The sequence below is a fragment of the Bubalus bubalis genome, chromosome X, assembly GCF_019923935.1.
Source record: "Bubalus bubalis isolate 160015118507 breed Murrah chromosome X, NDDB_SH_1, whole genome shotgun sequence".
NCBI classification, from domain to species: Eukaryota; Metazoa; Chordata; class Mammalia; order Artiodactyla; family Bovidae; genus Bubalus; species Bubalus bubalis.
Genome location: NC_059181.1, coordinates 85,853,912 through 85,873,398, shown reverse-complemented (window position 1 = coordinate 85,873,398; position 19,487 = coordinate 85,853,912). Strand labels below are relative to the sequence as shown.

The following is a 19,487-nucleotide window of genomic DNA, read 5'->3' as shown; positions in this document are numbered from 1 at the left end:
TGCCTTAGAAGAGGCACTAGAGAACTTTCTAGGAAAAAAAAAAAACCTGTACATTTAAGATGTGTGCATTTTACTATATATAAACTATACTGATTTAAAAAATGAAAGAAAATTGAAAAACAATACTTTATAGGTACTGCTGTATATTTGCTATTGAATTACATCTCATGGCACAAACGTCTGTCTATCCCACTTTTTTGATGCTAGATTTGGTCAATGGTCTCAAATGTATGAACCTGATTCTGCCACCAGAATTTCCCTATCAACTTTCACATAGTGGTTTAGCATCCATCCATGATCATTGGTTAGATCCAAGTTTTTGTTTTTTGTTTTTCATTTGGAGTTGCAAAATGATAAGTTTTAAAAGTCTATCAGTCCTTCATTGAATAGCTTGAATTCTAATTCATTAACTTGAATTCTGATTTATCAGCTGAATTCTAGTGGGGTAATGAGTTTGTATACTGGCAACTTCGAGTGATGATCAAGGAAGGTTTTCTTTCATTTATCATTAGAAACATGGAATTTCTGTGTTTCAATCACTTGTACTCATTATTCTTTTTGAAGCTCAAATTATTTCATCTTTGTCTGTGGGAGCCTCTTCAAGTTGGCCCCTGTGATTTGTCCTATTGACAAAACCCTATTGATCTTTGATAATTTCTTTGCTTTCTGACATAAGACCCTTCGGGCTCAACTTATGCGTGTCCTCTCTAGATCTGGAATTGACCATGTCTCTGATTACAGATTCTCTCAGTGATTTAGATTCCACAGTCTGAATATAAGGAGTGTTCATTGCTACTGGTTTTGTCACTATTTTGATGTATTTTAAGTGGACAGAGTTAAGAAATATGTATTTTTTAAAGAGAAAAAATATGAGTTCATATTATTTCCAACTGAACTTTAATATAAATTTTTTATACTTGTTCTCTCCCCCTGCCACCTTTCTCTCTCTAACATGAAAATCTTCATTTCCCAATTATATTAATATAATTAATTCCTTTGTCCCACAGTATAGCTATAATGACTTCAAAATAACAATATATAAATAAACAAAATAAACATTTCAATTTTAAAAGCAATAGTAGAAATCTTAACTGCCACTAATTATTTCTTTGCTGAATTGACTCATTTCAGTCAAAAGTAGTTTTCTTCTATGTATGGTCACTGTCCACAGTTTGATGTACATTAGGTTCATTGGTTCCAGCTTGCTTTCAATTGTTGATGATTTCCTTTTTACCTTTTTAAAAAATTTTCATTATTTAAGACCAAGTGCATTGTTCTATAAGACTAGGTATAGTCAGAGATGCTTCCCATCCTTCTTTACCATCTCCCCATTCTCTTTCCTCATTCCCCCAGAGGTAATCATTTTTCATTTGCTGTTTATCTTTTCATTGTTTAGTATCACTACCTTTGTTATAAAAAGGTAGTATATTATATACACTACTTAAACTTTGTTTCTTTTACTTAACATTCTGTCCTGGAGATCAGTATGTATTTCAGTGTACAGAGATCTTCCACATTCTTTTTTAAAGCTGTGTAGTTTCTTATTATGCAGATATACCATAGTTTATTCATGTCCCTATTTGTTCTCTGGAGAAGGAAATGGCAGCCCACTCCAGTATTCTTGCCTGGACAATTCCATGAACAGAGGAGCCTGGTGGGCTACAGTCCAAGGGGTCACAAAGAATTGGACATGACTGAGCACACATGCATGCCTTGTTTCTAACCTTCAGCTATAATTCTGGTTATATGTCCATTTCTAAACTTCAGCTACAATAATTCTGTCAGTAACCTTGAATTTCATATTTTATAATTTCTTATGTGCCTTTGGGATAGATTTCTTGAAATGAGTTGCTTCAAAGAGTAAATAAATACATGTGTAATTTTGTTAGGTATTTCCAAATTTCTCTCTATGGTGTTTAAATTCCACTAGCAGTTGTATGAAAGTACCTTTTCTTCTTGGCCTTACCTACAGAGAATTTTGTCAAACTTGTATTTTTTGTCAATCCTGACAGGGATATTTGATTAAGATTTTGGGGGTGATCACATTGATGTTCTCGGAGGCAGATATTTCAGTATTTGCCACTTATCCATACCCTGCTGTATTCAGGATTCATCACAAACCTGGGAGAATCATTTTGTCTTTTAGAACAGACATTACATCCACTAATTTGCCTGCTCCTACATCACCACAAACTGGAAAATTCTTTTTTTTTTTTAAATTTTATTTTATTTTTAAACTTTACATAATTGTATTAGTTTTGGAAAATTCTTAAAGAAATTGGCAAAACTAATACAATTATGTAAAGTTTAAAAATAAAATAAAATTAAAAAAAAGAAATTGGAATACCAGACCACCTGACCTGCCTCTTGAGAAACCTGTATGCAGGTCAGGAAGCAACAGTTAGAACTAGACATGGAACAACAGACTGGTTCCAAATAAGAAAAGGAGTATGTCAAGGCTGTATATTGTCACCCTGCTTATTTAACTTCTATGCAGAGTACATCATGAGAAACGCTGGGCTGGATGAAGCACAAGCTGGAATCAAGACTGCCAGGAGAAATATCAATAACCTCAGATATGCAGATGACACCACCCTTATGGCAGAAAGCGAAAAAGAATTAAAGAGCCTCTTGATGAAAGTGAAAGAGGAGAGTGAAAAAGTTGGCTTAAAGCTCAACATTCAGAAAACTAAGATCATGGCATCTGGTTGCATCACTTCATGGCAAATAAATGGGGAAACAATGGCTGACTTTATTTTTCTGGGATCCAAAATCACTGAAGATGGTGACTGCAGCCATGAAATTAAAAGATGCTTACTCCTTGGAAGAAAAGTTATGACCAACCTAGACAGCATATTAAAAAGCAGAGACATTACTTTGCCAACAAATGTCCATCTAGTCAAGGCTATGGTTTTTCCAGTAGTCATGTATGGATGTGAGAGTTGGACTGTAAAGAAAGCTGAGCACCAAAGAATTGATGCTTTTGAACTGTGGTGTTGGACTCTTGAGAGTCCCTTGGACTGCAAGGAGATCCAACCAGTCCATCCTAAAGGAAATCAGTCCTGAATATTTATTTGAAGGACTGATGTTGAAGCTGAAACTCCAATACTGTGGCCACCTGATGCAAAGAACTGACTCATTTGAAAAGACCCTGATGCTGGGAAAGATTGAAGGTGGGAGGAGAAGGGGATGACAGAGGATGAGATGGTTGGATGGCATCACTGACTCAATGGACATGAGTTTGAATAAACTCCAGGAGTTGGTGATGGACAGGGAAGCCTGGCATGCTGCAGTCCATGGGGTCACAAAGAGTCGAACATGACTGAGCGACTGAACTGAACTGAACTAAAGACAATTAAAATAATTCACTCAAATAGGAGTATCTTCTATAGGTTTCTATAAATGAGATTTTAAACATGTATAGTTTCTTCTATAGTGTGTAAAAAGAATGAGTGGTAATAATCAATGAGACACATTTTGTCTGTTGCTGTCTAAATGTAGTATTCTTAATTCCCTTAGGTTGGATATTATTTTATTGTCATTGGTTGTTATTTGGTTATTTATTTCTTTTTATAGGGTCCTCCTGGACTTCCTGGATTTCCAGGGACACCAGGTCTTCCTGTAAGTAGAATTTGGCTTCTTATTTTTAAAATCTCTTAAAACAGTAATCTAAGAAATATTATACATGTGTTATATCTCCTTTCAAAGGGAATGCCAGGCCATGATGGGGCCCCAGGACCTCAAGGTATCCCTGGATGCAATGGAACCAAGGTGAGATTTATTTGACTTAATCTTAGGCAATATGCTTGATAATGGACTAAACATTTCAAGGAATCAATATCAAGAATGTCAAATAAGAGATATAGTAGCTTCATGTCTAGGACAAACATAGGGTATGTTCTGAGTTAGCATTTTCAGTATACTGAAACATCAGTAATTCTTTAAGCCTGTATAATTAGTTGGGATATTGCATTGAGTTGAAGATTACCTACCAAATCCCTTTTGTGTTTTAGTGTTAAGTAGAATGAGAGTTTTTGCTATACATTGACATGAATCAGCCATGGGTGTACATGTGTTCCCCATCCTGAACCCTCCTCCCATCTCCCTCCCCATCCCATCCCTCAGGGTCGTCCCAGTGCACCAGCCCTGAACACCCTGTCTCATGCGTCAAACCTGGACTGGCAATCTATCTCACATATGATAATATACATGTTTCAGTGAATTAAATGAGAGTTAAATGAGGGTTAAAAAGGAATTCGGATATATCAGTTCAGTTCAGTCGCTCAGTCGTGTCCGACTCTTTGCAACCCCATGAATTGCAGCACGCCAGGCCTCCCTGTCCATCACCAGCTCCCGGAGTTCACTCAGACTCATGTCCATCAAGTCGGTGATGCCATCCAGCCATCTCATCTTCTGTCGTCCCCTTCTCCTCCTGCCCCCAATCCCTCCCAGCATCAGAGTCTTTTCCAGTGAGTCAACTCTTCACACGAGGTAGCCAAAATACTGGAGTTTCAGCTTTAGCATCATTCCTTCCAAAGAACACCCAGGACTGATCTCCTTCAGAATGGACTGGTTGGATCTCCTTGCAGTCCAAGGGACTCTCAAGAGTCTTCTCCAACACCACAGTATATGTTTGTACATAGAAACACCCACATATATGTATGTGTATGTATATATATATATATACACACATACACAAACACATCTGTATTATCAGTTGTTAAGAGTAATACTTATGAATGTCATTCATTAACTTTGATTTTTTTAAACTAGGTAGACTTAAAATTTTCAAATCTTTCATATTATTTTTTAATTAAATTTATTTATTTTAATTAGAGGCTGATTACTTTACAATATTGTATTGGTTTTGCCATACATTAACATGAATCCGCCACGGGTGTACATGTGTTCCCAATCCTGAACCCCCCTCCCACCTCCCTCCATATTAAACCTTTTTTATATTGCCTAATAACTTCCTGAAAAAAATCCTAAGAATCTATATGTAATACACCACATCAGTTTTTACTATGAACTATTAGTATGAAATCTGAAACTTCTCCATCATAGAAAATAATGAATTTAACAAGTGAGAAAATAAAGTGTCATATGCTACAAACAATGTTTCCTGGCCCTCTTTTCTTTAGTCAAGACTAAATACAACTATTTGGATTAAGTATAAAGTGAGAGCAAGAAAAAAAGAGAGGAAAATTTGCTCTTTTTAAAAGCTTACAAGTATTTGTTTCCATTTCTTATTCCCTCACTTTTCTCCTTATATAGGTTAATGAAATATTGTTTTCTGTGTATCCTTTTGATATTTCAATATTGCACATAATACTCTGTGAAACTATTCTGAAATACCACAGATCTTTCTAATTAATGACTTTTGTCATATATTATATTAGGACATAATATTTAAAATAACTTGAACAAACTATTTTTTATTATGCAGGCCATCACATTTTATGATAATCATTGTAGTGTATACTTGTAGGCAATAAAGTTATTGTTACCTCCAATATTTCTCCAAGTCAGTGTCATCCTTGCCACTAATAATACTATTCTGATTTTGGATTTGTGAGGCTTACTTGTGTTTTTCATTTTTGCTTGGGGCAACCTTACAGTGATAGGACCAACATGGAGTTAGCTTGCATGGCGTATTGCTTGTTAAAGCAGGCTACATTCATGTGCCTATTCTGGTAATTTGATTGTTTTTTTGCTAGCATGTCTTGAGCAACAAACAGACTACTAGCCAAAGTTTTAATTAAGACCAGATATATCTACAATGAGTATAGTATGCTATGTGATTAAAGGGATCTTTTTCTTTTTTTGTTAAAGCAACACCTTAGCAGATCTCTTGATTAGTTTGCATTTGAGTCCCCTCCAATTATGTAAGCAACAAAAAAATTTTAAAAACATTATGTGCACCTGCAGATTAAGTGGAATCTTATATTTCTAACTATGTAACTGGACTTCCCTTGTGGCTCAGCTGGTAAAGAGTCTGCCTGCAATGCGGGAGACCTGGGTTCGATCCCTGGTTTGGGAAGATCCCCTAGAGAAGGGAAAGGCTACCCACTCCAGAATACTGGCCTGAAAAAAGCATTATGTGTACCTGCAGATTAAATGGATTCTTATATTTCTAACTATGTAGCTAATTGAATGAACCCTAGAGATGGAGTCAAAATATATGGATTCTTTTGCTCTCTGTTTTCTAAACTCGATGTACAGGCCACTTCCTTTCTGTCTGGGCTTATTTTTTCCATGTATAAAAAGTGGTGAAGAAAGGGATATTGGACAATAAGTGAAAGGTACATCGCTGTATCATTTACTCTTTTAAGCCTCTGACAAGGATGTTTCTAGAAGTACTACAGCACATGGGTATTTGAAAGGAGGTTGCAATGGGGTTCTTCTACAGCCATTTTAGCTTTTGTTTTCTAAACCAAATGTCCATATTAGTACTTTACAATAGGGAGTGAGAAAGACTGGATGCCTAGAGAACATAATGACCTGCAATTGCTAAAACTATTGCTATGATTATACTCTTGGTGATATTAATGGCATTCTTTCTAACCATCTTTTCCTCTTTACAAAAATAATTTGAAATAGTTTACAATAAAATAAAAAAGCAATGGGGCAGTTAAAATATGAATCTATATAATACATGGGCAGGAAATTGGGGCAGACAATTAACTATTAAATGTGATGATAGCCAGGAATCTGTGGTATGATTCTCTCAAAATGGATTTGTTAGAAGAAAATGACTAAAGTAGAAGATTTTTTTCCTTTATTTCTGATTGGGATTCATGAGTGGAGATAAAAGTATCTTAAAAGGTTGGATTGATATGGATAGTTGGTATAAGGTAATTGAAAAGTGTAGGCTAATGAATTTTTGACAATCTGGCATGTTTCAAAATGACTTGCAGAAATTTTTTCAGTAAGTCATTGTTTGTTGGTATAATGATGCTTTTTTTTTTTGTTCCTCCATGCTTTTTATTTTTAACTCCTTCTAGGGAGAACGTGGATTTCCAGGCAGTCCCGGTTTTCCTGGTTTACAGGGTCCTCCAGTAAGTTATAAAATTCGGAATTATAATGAACACAGGAATTAACATAAGCAGAAGTGTACAAAATGAGCTCAGTGCATTTGTATGGAACAAAATAGTACTTTTCAAAGTAATAAAGTAAAAGGATTTTTTAAAAAAAAGAAGTAGTGCATAGAGCTTTCTGCTGGGTAAAAGCAAAGATTCTGTAGTGCATATTTAATATAAATGTCATCTCTAAGTATCTTAAGATACCTTTTCCTCAGAATGATCTTATAGCAATCTATTCAATTTTGCTTGCTCCTTCTCCTCTCATTCATATAATTCCTTTTCTTTTTAATAATAGGGACCTCCTGGGATCCCAGGTATGAAGGTAAGTATCTCATGTTGGAAAGGTAAGCATTTTAAAGTATTTGGAAAGCCTGCATCTTCAGTCAGATAATGTCTCTGACTTCTGTCTTAAAATGGATGCTTCTAGAAGTTGCACAGGTGCACATTTATGAGCTCTTCTTAAGTATTCTCCTTTGTTCTTGTGGCTTTAAGTACCTTTTATGGGCTGGTATGCTTGCAAATGTGTATATCAGCCTCACAGTTCTTTTTGATACCTTCCTTATTACATTTTGATTCAGTTGACCACCTGCTCCCTCTGGAAATATTCTTTCCCTCTGGCTTCTGCAAGGGAATATTCTGGGAATATTCTTTCCCTTTTCCTAATCTTTCTTCTGCATCTCCAGTCATTCTGCAGTCTTCTGTGCAAGCTCATGTTATCCTTTCTAGCAGACATCAAGACACAGTCCTGATCCCTTCTTCCATTCTATGCCTAGCAATATCATTATTGCTCATGGTATTGATTGCTGTCTAGTTATGGAACACCTACATTCCTACCTCTAAAACAGAATTTTCTTCTGAGTTATATGCATGCATTAAACTGCTTCCCTGACAGCCCCCTGACTTATCTCCCAGACATTCAAATTAATGTCCTCAGAGTTAACGCAGACCCCCAAATAAACCTTTGCCTCCTTCTGTTTTCCTCATCTCTAAAATTTGCATCACTATATACCATGTACGCTTTTACATGTACCAAAACCTGAGAGTTAGTATTTGCATTTTCTATTCCTTCACACATCTCCTCATTGCATACTATCTCTAAATACTGTTAATTTTGCCTGTAAGTATATATATTAAAATTCATCTACTTTTTCTTCATTTCCACTGCCAGCACACTAACCATAATGCCTCATCTGGATTAGTGTAGTAGCCTCTTAACTAGTTTCTTTTTCGTCCCCCTCACCTCCCAGCATGATTTATTCTATACAAAGCAGCCAAGAATGATCTTTTAAAAATATGAATCAGTAATTTAAATGTCTCCTTATAAACCTTCAAGGGTTTCCCACTGCATCCAAGATAAAGTCCACATTTTTTTCTATGGCTTGTAAGATCTGCATATTCTGGTCCTTGCCCCACATTTCCAGCCTCATCCCTAAGCTGCTTTTCCTTGGGCTCCCTGATCACACCAGTATGCACTAAGTTATTTGAATGTGCCAGATTCTTCCCTTTCTGGGTCCTTTGTTCATGCTGCTTACGTTGCCTAATGCTCTTCCCCCATCTTCACCTGGCTGACTCACGATCCTTTAGATTTCAGCCTGAATCTTTACTGCCCAAACAAATTTTCTCCACTATTTCTTTTTTTAAATTGAAATATATTTGATATATAACATTGTGTAAATTTAAGGTGTACATGTTAATTATATATTGTAATATGATCTCCATTATAACGATAGTTAGCCCCTCTAGGACATCACATAATTATCATTTCTGTGATTGTTCTCCACCATTTCTTTATCATGTACCATGTAGTTTTCCTTTATAGTCCTAAACAGAAAATTTTATCATCTTATTTGTTTACATGTTATGATATTAATTTCTCCAGTATATGATTAGCACAGTGAGAACAGGTGTCTTGTTTTATCTTCTTTGCTACAAAGCATCCAAAGCCTAACACAATTCTTGGCAAATATTAATATTTAATTTTTTTCATGAATGAGTAACCAAAGGTATGACAGGTTCTTAACAAATTGAGTGGACTTCCATGTACTCTACCCACTTCCTCATTTTCCTTTGAAGAGTAAATGTATTCATTTAACCACTGAGGTCGCCTAAATCTTTGAGGACATTTATGTGACAAATTGAACGCCTAGTTCATTTTTTGTATTCTGGCCAGCTTTGCTGTATCGTAACTATTACTTACAATTGCCACTTATGGTTTCTTTCAGGGAGAACCAGGTAGTATAATTATGTCATCCCTGCCAGGACCAAAGGGTAATCCAGGCTATCCAGGTCCTCCTGGAATTCAAGTAAGCATCTGCTGACTTTCTACTTGGCCCTATTGATTAAATCAGGTCACAGCATCAGTTTTTTTAATCCTCAGCCTTTAGTATTCTCTATTTTCATTATAGAAATTAGCATCTGAGGTTTGATAGATATGGCAGGTATGTTGTATGTGAAAATAAAAGCAGTCTTGACCAGGGAGCTTTTTAAGAAGTGTGGCTTGTTCTTTTACCTTTCAAATCCAGTTTCCATGGAAATTTTTGTTTCAGAGTTTTGCAGTGGAAACAGCCTTCTATATAGTCTTATTTCTGTGCTGTGGGATCAATAGGGTAGTAGGAGTAAATGGTCTGATAAAAATTTCAGGTTTCCCATTCAAGGTATTTGAAGAATTCATTTATAACATTATTAGTTATGCATAATGTATGAACATATTTTGAAGGCTGAAAGAATAAAATATATGTATAGTGAACATCAAGTGTAATCTTTAGAAAAATTATCATGTCAGCCTACACATAACATACACAGAGATGACAACTTTTGGAGATTTATTGATTAGGGAATTAATTTTTTTAAGGTTTATATTTCATGAGGATTGCTCCCTTTACCAAAAATAAAAATCAATTCTTTCTAATCTTTGATCACTAAGATACAATGTCAGGGCTTTTTTCGTTAATCACCTTAATATGTACTTGATATCACCCATCCATATGTTCTTAAGTATTACCAATCTTTTCTAAATTTTACTGTATTATATTTGAAAATATAGCAGAATACATGCAAAGTATATGTAGGTTATAAAGCAAAATGACCAAATGAGCACTCATGAACCCAATGCAGTATTTAAGAACTAGAACACTGTAATTTTCAATCAACCTTTCTTGGCAGTCACATCCTTCTGCATTCTCCCAAGATGTAGCTACCATCCTGGGTTTTCCATTTCTTCTTAAAAATAGTTTTATTACATGCACATGTATCATTAAACAAGAGTATTTATTTTTTAGAGTAATATGAAATGTATGTGTAGTTTTCTGCAACTTTTTCTATTTAATATGTTAAGATTCACCCATATTATTGTATATGACCATAGTTCATTCAGTTTCACTTCCATGTTACAGTCCATTGTTTGATATACTAGATTTTGTTTCTCTAATCTCCTGTTGTTGGATTTGGGGGTTGTTTTGAGATTTTTTAAATTATAAAATAATCCATAATTTATATCTAGATATAAAATTGCTAGATTTCAAGGCAGTCAAATTTTAAACTTATTAAGATGCCTAATTTTGCTCCACAACCATTACATCATTCCTTTATCTTTTGTCCCAGTTTTTCTCACTTCCCTCTTTGTGTTTAATTTTATGTATTTTTATTTTAAAATTAGAGAAGCCACCTTGAAACTAGTAGGCTTTTCCTTCCCATTTCTAGCATAAAAGCTCCACTAAATGCCCATCTTTATTGCTTCATATTTTAAAATTTCCGTACTATACATTTGTCCCATATTTATTGTATACCACTGTAAAACAAGTTCTCTAAAAACTGCATTCATTCTGTTTAGTTGAATTTCTTTATAGTCATTCAATCCTTTTATTCTTCTACATTTTAAAATTCTGCTTATAGTACTTCAGAATTATAGAATTGTAGAACAGAATTCTGGCAACTAAACTTAAATTTCATCCATTTAGTTCTTTATACAAGTTTTTTCTTATCCTTTTCTTTACTTTCTTTGTAACAGGGCCCAGCTGGTCCCCCTGGTATACCAGGGCCAATTGGTCCCCCAGGACCACCAGGTTTGATGGTGAGCTTGCTTCTGTAATTTCATTTATCCTCCTTTTCTTTCATTTTAAAAATATTAATATTATTTGTATTACTTGAAAGTGTAATGAATTTGATCTATAGTTTTCTTAAATTTTCTTATATAGGAGATTCTATAGTGTTATGGTGAATAATATATATGCTAAATAATAGCTCCATTTTATAGATGGAAAGAATGAGGTACACAAAAGGAAAGATTTCAAATAAAGTATCTTCGTGGTTAACTCTTGATGTGTCAGGTTTGAAGTCACTTCTGGGGCCATCTTATGAAGACTTCTAAGGCAATTCTTAAGTCACTTGATGAAACATGTTTCTTCAAGATGTAGTTTTCTGTTAAAAAGGAATAAAAATAGATATTCACACACAAAAAAATATCGGCTCTCATTTCTTAAGGACCTGTGACAGAACAGTAGGATTGGTGAGGGTAGTGAATCACTGTGAAATGGGATAAGGATTTTTATTCCCCAGGAAAGAAGCAAAAACTTATAAAGACCCTGAATGTGCAACCAGTTCTCTTACTTTACTACCTGTATCATCACTTATATTTCTACTCTAATAAATTGTAAGTACTTTTACCCCTGAAATACTTAAATTTCATTTAAGTCATATTTTAAACTTAGAACTTTACTGTTGCCCTGTTAAAAGGGCAAGAAAATTGTACTTCAAATTAATTTCTCATGTGCCACTCTATCTCTCATCTATCATATATTTAAAGGACAGTTTTCATTATACCTTTATAGATTATACATTTTTGCTTGTGACCATTGGTCCTCTATTCATGAATGAAAGAAATAATGAAATAATGTTTGATAAATACTAAAAGATCTACCCGGAGAAGGCAATGGAATCCCACTCCAGAACTCTTGCCTGGAAAATCCCATGGATGGAGGAGCCTGGTAGGCTGCAGTCCATGGGGTCGCTGAGTCGGACACGACAGAGTGACTTCACTTTCACTTTTCACTTTCATCATTGGAGAAGGAAATGGCAACCCACTCCAGTGTTCTTGCCTGGAAACTCCCAGGGACGGGAGAGCCTGGTGGGCTGCCGTCCATGGGGTCGCACAGAGTCGAACACGACTGAAGCGACTTAGCAGCAGCAGCAGCAGCAGATCTACCAGAAAAAGTTTGTAATTTCTGCTTTTTTAGGAATCTTTAGGAGAGGATTAGAAAACCTCTTTGTTTAGTTTGTTTTAGTTGTAAATATCTTGCAAAACATGAGACCCTGGAGCATGGCACTTTTTCCGAACTCTTACAACTTTGGCCTACCCTAGGTGTATTGTTACACCTTGAATTTCCTTAATTCTTGTGACCACATAATACATTCACTCTGTTCTTAATGTCCCTGCAATTAACCTTGATTCAAAGGATGAAGCAAAGTCTTAGAAATGCTACCAAGGTATAATATGTAAATAAACAGATCATTTGACATCAGGAGGTGATATCCCTGGACAGACAAATGCCAATTTAACTTTTCAAACCTTAAAACATTCTCAAATATACAAAAATCATATAAAACCAAATTGCACTAAAAAAGTAAACATGTACCTTTTAGAACTGGACAGTTAATTGTCTAATGGTACCTAAGTTCAACCCATAATTCTGATATAAGTTTGATATTTGTTGAGATTAATTTTTGTATTGATTTTTGGCATGAGTGCTACCCCATGGCCTCTACCCATGCTTGCATTTCTTCCCTCACCCATTTGTAGCCTGTCAAGAGAAGTCACCACTATTATCCAGTTTCTTTAAATCAATTTAAATATGTGTCTCTGACGAGAAAACAATGAGAAAAAAAACTCAGGAAATATTATTTTAAAGGACTTTTTTCAGTCCTTACTTCTATGAAACCAACTTAATTTTAATATACTCATTAATATAACTCTTTTTTCCTTTTTCTGTGTCTTTCACCCTTAGGGCCCTCCTGGCCCACCAGGACTTCCAGGACCAAAGGTAATTTTCTTTCTCCTTTTAGCATTTTTATTTGGTGTGGATTTTGTTGTTGTTGTTGTTGTTGTCAATGAGGTTTTTTATTTAATTTGTTTATTTTTTAATTGGAGGAAAATTGCTTTACAATGTTGTGTTGGTTTCTGCCATAATCAATGAGGTTTTAAATTCAAATCTCTCTCTTCAGGGCAATATGGGCTTAAATTTCCAGGGACCCAAGGGTGAGAAGGTGAGTAGAGAAAAAAGTTGATTATTCAACCCTCAGTTTTTTTCTTTCACAGTCATTTGAACTTGTCTTTTTGCTTCTTGCAACTAAATTAGCTTGCATGTTATATTATATTATTGTCTGTTTAAACTATGAAATATTACTTATTTTATCTTGCAAACAGGGTGAGCAAGGTCTTCAGGGCCCCCCTGGGCCACCTGGGCAGATCAGTGAACAAAAAAGACCAATCGATGTAGAGTTTCAGAAAGGAGATCAGGTGAGTATGTAGGGAGGAAATCAATGAATATCTTGCTATGAAAGTGGCATTCCATTAAAATGCAGTACAAGCTGGAATAAGGTTATTTGTGATAGTCTTTTTGAAATAACAAGGGTTAGAGATAATTAAAATTTTAAAATATCTTGACTGAGATATACTCTATATACTGTAAAATTCACCCATTTAAAATGTACAATTACATCTATTTAATATATTCACAAGATAGTCAAGCAATCACTGCAGTCTGATTTTAGAACATTTTCATGAGCCCCCTGAACAAAACCCCACACCTATTAGTTATCACTTAATATTTTTCCCTAAACTTTCAAGCCCTGAAAGTTTAATTAAATGAAACCACTAATTTAATTCTTGGCTCCAAAGATTTGCCTATTTTTGGACATTTTATATAAATGGAATCATATAATATATGATATTCTCTGGTTTCTTTTTTTATTATAATCTTTTCAAGTTCATCTATGTTGTAGTGTGTATTAGTATTTTGTTCCTTTTTATGGCTGAGTTAATAGTCCTTTTCATGTATATTCCCCATTTTGTTTATTAATTCATCAGTTGATCGACACTTGACTTTTTCCCCATTTTTGGCTATTATGAATAATGCCTTTATGTACAAAATTAAGTCATTGTAAGATTGTCACTGTTTTAGATGACCATGTTCTCTATATTTCACTGATATTCAGGGAGAAAGATGGTATTACTGATAAATTGCTTCTCTTTGGCAGCACATATACTAAAATTGGAATGATATAGAGAAGATTAGCATGGCCCCTACACAAGGTTGTCATGCAAATTTGTGAAGTGTTCCATATTTGCGGGGGGGTGGGGTGGGCTTCCCAGGTGGCACTAGTGGTAAAGAACTTGCCTGCTAATATAGGAGGTTAAGAGATCCTGGCTTGATCCCCGGGTCGGGAAGATTCCCTTGGCAACCCACTCCAGTGTTCATACCTGGAAAATCCCAGGGACAGAGGAGCCTGGCAGGCTATGTCCATGGGGTCCCAAAGAGTTGGACATAACTGAAGCGACCTAGCATACATGCACTAGAGTAGATGAGGGCATCAAATTATATTATTACAAAATATTTTATAAGAATAGAAAAATCATTAGTACTTTAATTTGAAGTGCTTTCTTGCTCTTTACCTCAAAACTTGGCTTGTACATACGCTAAAAATTAACTGAAATAAGCAAAGATGGCCCTAGATTTTTTTTTTTCCTGACTCTTTTATTTTTTAATTTTATTTTATTTTTAAACTTTACATAATTGTATTAGTTTTGCCAAATATCAAAATGAATCCGCCACAGGTATACATGTGTTCCCCATCCTGAACCCTCCTCCCTCCCCATTCCATCCCTCTGGGTCGTCCCAGTGCACCAGCCCCAAGCATCCAGTATTGTGCATCGAACCTGGACTGGCAACTCATTTCATACATGATATTTTACATGTTTCAATGCCATTCTCCCAAATCGCCCTAGATTTTTTTTGCGTAGTAGATTTCAACTTTGAATTTGAAACATCTTTGGTTATAGTACATGAGTCTGTAGTTCAGCTAGTTAAAATTGTTCCTAACAGTACTAACAGTTTTAATATTGCTTTCCTTTTCCCTACCACTGCATAGGGACTTCCTGGTGACCGAGGGCCTCCTGGACCCCCAGGGATACGTGGTCCTCCAGTAAGTAACCTAAAATTCTTTAGCAAAATTTAATGTAAATTGATAATCTCACATAGTACTGCATGAACCAATGTAAAATTATTTTTGTGTTTATAGGGTCCTCCAGGTGGTGTGAAAGGTGAGAAGGGTGAGCAAGGAGAGCCTGGCAAAAGAGTAAGTGTTATGGCTTCTAATAAACTTTACAAAAAATTTTAAACATGTCTTTGAGCATGTACTCATGTGTGTAATTTTATTTTTTCCTCTTAAATCCTGCCTTGATTCCCTCAAAATGGCATGAATGACATATTTATTTATTTATTATAACATTAAAGTCCAGAAAGTCTACTGAAGAGAGTCCCAGGCTGGAAGAAAGCTTGTTATATCCTTTAACCTTATATTTCTAAATAACAAATTTATATTATTACATTTCCTTGAATCCTAAATAGGGTAAACCAGGCAAAGATGGAGAGAATGGCCAACCAGGAATTCCAGTGAGTATTTAAAACCCACCCTCCCCTCCGAATAGCAACATTTGTACATGTTGGTAAAGAAGCAGGATGGCAAAGAGGCTTGGGTTTGAAAATAGTTTAAATGAATAGAAACTATCCTTTCCATCTCTTTCAAATATGAATTTAAAATGTCTCTGCTTTTCAAGATAGATTTTAAGTCAGATTTATTGAGATATAATTTGTATACAGTAAAATGAACCATTTTGGTGAACAGTTCTGTGTGTTTTGACAAACACATAAGTTGTGTAACAATCTCCATAATAAAAAACAGTTCCATCTCTCTCAAAAGTTCTCTCATGATCTTTCATAGTTATTCCCTCCCCTCCCCTCACCCAGTGTCCATTGAAACAACTGATCTGTTCTCCATCTCTGTAATGTTGCTTACTCCAGAGTGTCATAAAAATGGAGTCATAGCGTATACAGCTTTTTGAATCAGAATTCTTTCACATAGTATAACACACTGTATTGTATATTGGTAGTTCATTCACTTTTAATTGTTGACCAGTATATGACTCTATGGAGTACCAAGGTTTATACATTTACTCACTGAAGGGTATTTTGGTTATTTCTGGTTTTTACCATCATGAATAAACTGCTAAAAACCTTCACATACTCTGTTTGGTGTGAACATAAGTTTTCTTTTTCCAGTTAAAGTTTTGACATATAATTCTAATTACTACCAAAAAAGAGGCAAGTAAAAATATGGAAGTCCAGGAACATTATTTCAGGCAGCCTTAGTATCAGGAGTATCCACCATAGATGTTAAAAGATGTTTTCAAGAACAGATAGAAAATTTGATGAAATTTGGAGACTACTCTGCAGGAAAGGGAGCATTCTTAATAAAACTGGAAGTTGTAAAGTAATATTCAATAGAATCAGATAAATTGATTTCTAAATAATTTTGCTAAACAGGCAGTCCTCAACTTACAAACTGTAGCTTCACCAATGGCTTAAACATATAAAATGGCATAAGTGAAAGTGAAAGTCGCTCAGTCGTGTCCAACTCTTTGCAACCCCATGGACTATACTGTCCGTGGAATTCTCGGGGCCAGAATACTGGAGTGGGTAACCTCTCCCTTCTCCAGAGTGGGGGTTCCAATTCAGGACCTCAGTTCCTGTCTTCTTTTGAAACAATGATTTATGCAGTCATGATGTTCAACAATTGCCTCTGTTTTTGACAGATATCCCTAGGGAAAAGGCTTTTCTCTCTTTGCACTGGGAGAAGTAAAATTAGGTCAAGTAATGGGATCTTTCTGGGAACCACCAGAAATGACAATTCTGTGGGGATGGGGCTTTGAAGAAGCTTCAGCCTGGTTCTTTCCCTTCCGGTTGCTGCTATGCTGCTGGTCTTTACCTTGATTGTGAGCTGTTGGTTTTCAAGGCTGCTGTGAAACTGAGGAAGGGTGATGAGAATAGAGCCACAAACCACTTTGTTCTAACCAAGATTCAGTCTTTTTTTTCCCCAAAAAATACATTTCCTGGATTGCTGCAAACCCTTGCTTAATTTCTAGAGTTCTAAAAAGATTGACCATTTTTGTCAATGTCTTTGGTGCTTTTATGGAGGAGAGGAATTTTGGAGGTTCTTATTCCACCATTTTTGCTGATGTCACTGTCTTCTATGTTTCTAAAGGGTTTGCCTGGTGATCCTGGTTACCCTGGTGAACCAGGAAGAGATGGAGAAAAGGTAAGAATTTTAAAACACCTAGGGAACTGCTCTTATTCTGATTAGCACAATTCTTTTCATCCCAGTTATAAATGAAAAATTTCTAAGTGACTAGCTTTTGTATTCAAACTACACCTTCTTTATCCATCTTTTGATATTATTCCCTTTTCTCTTATACCAATTCCCTAAATTTTCATTCACTATCCTAAATCACAGTCCATCTGATAGAAACACATGGAGAATTGTTTAACTTTAGCATTTCCATTGTTAAAAGCTGATGCCTTTACTTTGAGCATGTACTGGCAAAACTTTTGTTCTCCAGAAAGAGGATTCAGCACTATTTAAGTGAGGCCCTCATACTAAAAAAGGCTTATAGCTGTGAATTTAGAATGTTGGCACTAAACATTTCCATTCTCTAGGCAATTATTGTTTGGAAGCCCGTGGCTAACTCCTTGTTGTTTTTTGTTATTGTTGTTGTTGGCTGTTGTTTTTTCATTTGGCCATGCAGCCTGACTGAAGTTATTTATTTAGTTCCCTATTTTAAAAGTGACTTTGAAAAAAATGTATGAAGGCCACAATTTCCATATTTATAGCAGATCACAAAACATCCATTTTTCCAATCTCTGGTCTTTAATTGCTTTCTATGAAAAGCTTTGTTTTGCAGGGACAGGAACGTGTGAGAAACTTGAATGTACCCAGAGGGCACATGTTTTAATGATGATTTTATCTCTAAACTAGATCCAAGTTCTAGACTGGCTTAAGAGGCACAACTAGAATAAAGGAAGATAATAAATAGTCAAAGAATAAAATTTTGTTTTTCTAGTTGTGTGTGAAGTTATAGGACAGAGTATCTCCTTAAACTAAAAGACGCTTATAGATAGATGAAAGGTTTCTATGAATAAGTCTAGAATGAGAGTAGAGGTGTGAGAGGTACACCTATTCTTGGGTCTTGGCCAGTGGAGTAACAGTTGAATACTGTGATCTTCACCTGTGGTATCTACTGGTTAAGGGTAACAGTTTTGTCTGAATTTGTCTTTAAGTAGAGTCTAAGAGCAAAGTCACAAACCAATTATGATTTATTAGCTATTCCTGGTGATAGTTAACTCCATCAGCTTTACAATATCTGTTACTAATGGAAATGACACTAAATTTATGCCCCTGACAAGTTTTTTGAAAAAGACATGGATAAATATAAGAAAAAGGTAAAGATTTTAGCTGATTCTACTAATACCAATTTTTAAATTCAGTGTCTTCTCTGTTACAGCTAGAAATACTTTAGAAGTCTGGTCTATATATAAGGCAAAGAAGTTAATTGATTTGGTCAGCATCATATAGCTTGTAAATCTGACATAACAGCACGGGCTTTCCCTAGGCTTAGCTAAGGAGTGTTTTATTAACTCATTTTGTATTTCTCTTTGACATTTTTTATTATGGATTTCTGGGTCTTTATGAAACTTAATTATCAGTTATATTTTTGAGGAAATTGATGTTTTCATGTGATTTTTACTAATCTATTGTGTAATTGTATTGAACAGGGTCAAAAAGGTGACACTGGCCTACCTGGGCCTCCTGGACTTGTAAGTTTTTTTTCTTTCAGTTTGTATTTATTAAATTTATTAGTGCATTTTAAATTTTGTGTCTTAATTATATACTCCGTACCTTTTCCTCATAGAACACAAAATTCCAAGTCGTTATCAACTCCTCCTGTCTTAAAAGTCTTTACATCTAAAACTTCAGTGAGGTTGACCTCAAAGTCTTTGTATTGGTCTGCCTGTGTATTATTTCTCCATAGTAAAGCTCCAAAATTATGGTATTAGGTTTTTTTGCATAATGATTGGCAAATCATTTCTCAAGTAACCAGCAGGTGGTGCAAGTGTTGCTTACAAAGGTTCAAAAAATGAAACTTGGGGAACTAGGGATTGGTCCTTTCCCCTGCAGGGCTCAGAAGAAAGATGGATTTGGTCTTAATAGCTTTTCTCAATTTGTAATTGTCTGATTCACACCTCTTTCTTCCTGGAGTGTGTGCTTTTAGGGGCTCTTTATAACAAATGTAGG

The 19,487-nt window shown here is 35.2% G+C and overlaps 1 protein-coding gene and 1 non-coding gene across 6 annotated transcripts in view; both read left to right on the top strand.

Annotated features, from left to right (window-relative positions):
• COL4A5 (collagen type IV alpha 5 chain) overlaps window positions 1-19,487 on the top strand; it is a 252,771-nt gene that overhangs the window by 140,482 nt on the left and 92,802 nt on the right. For all 5 annotated transcript variants that reach the window (XM_006072346.4, XM_006072342.4, XM_006072345.4 and 2 more), the window contains exons 5-18: window positions 3,577-3,621; window positions 3,709-3,771; window positions 7,008-7,061; window positions 7,381-7,407; window positions 9,308-9,388; window positions 11,092-11,154; window positions 13,085-13,120; window positions 13,302-13,343; window positions 13,504-13,596; window positions 15,228-15,281; window positions 15,378-15,434; window positions 15,707-15,751; window positions 17,400-17,453; window positions 18,968-19,009. In XM_006072346.4, coding sequence (XP_006072408.1) covers window positions 3,577-3,621; window positions 3,709-3,771; window positions 7,008-7,061; window positions 7,381-7,407; window positions 9,308-9,388; window positions 11,092-11,154; window positions 13,085-13,120; window positions 13,302-13,343; window positions 13,504-13,596; window positions 15,228-15,281; window positions 15,378-15,434; window positions 15,707-15,751; window positions 17,400-17,453; window positions 18,968-19,009 — 756 coding nt within the window. The remainder of the gene's footprint in view (window positions 1-3,576; window positions 3,622-3,708; window positions 3,772-7,007; window positions 7,062-7,380; window positions 7,408-9,307; window positions 9,389-11,091; window positions 11,155-13,084; window positions 13,121-13,301; window positions 13,344-13,503; window positions 13,597-15,227; window positions 15,282-15,377; window positions 15,435-15,706; window positions 15,752-17,399; window positions 17,454-18,967; window positions 19,010-19,487) is intronic.
• LOC112582373 lies at window positions 14,320-14,427 on the top strand. The gene has a single exon (XR_003106912.1). It is a non-coding gene; the product is annotated as a U6 spliceosomal RNA (small nuclear RNA).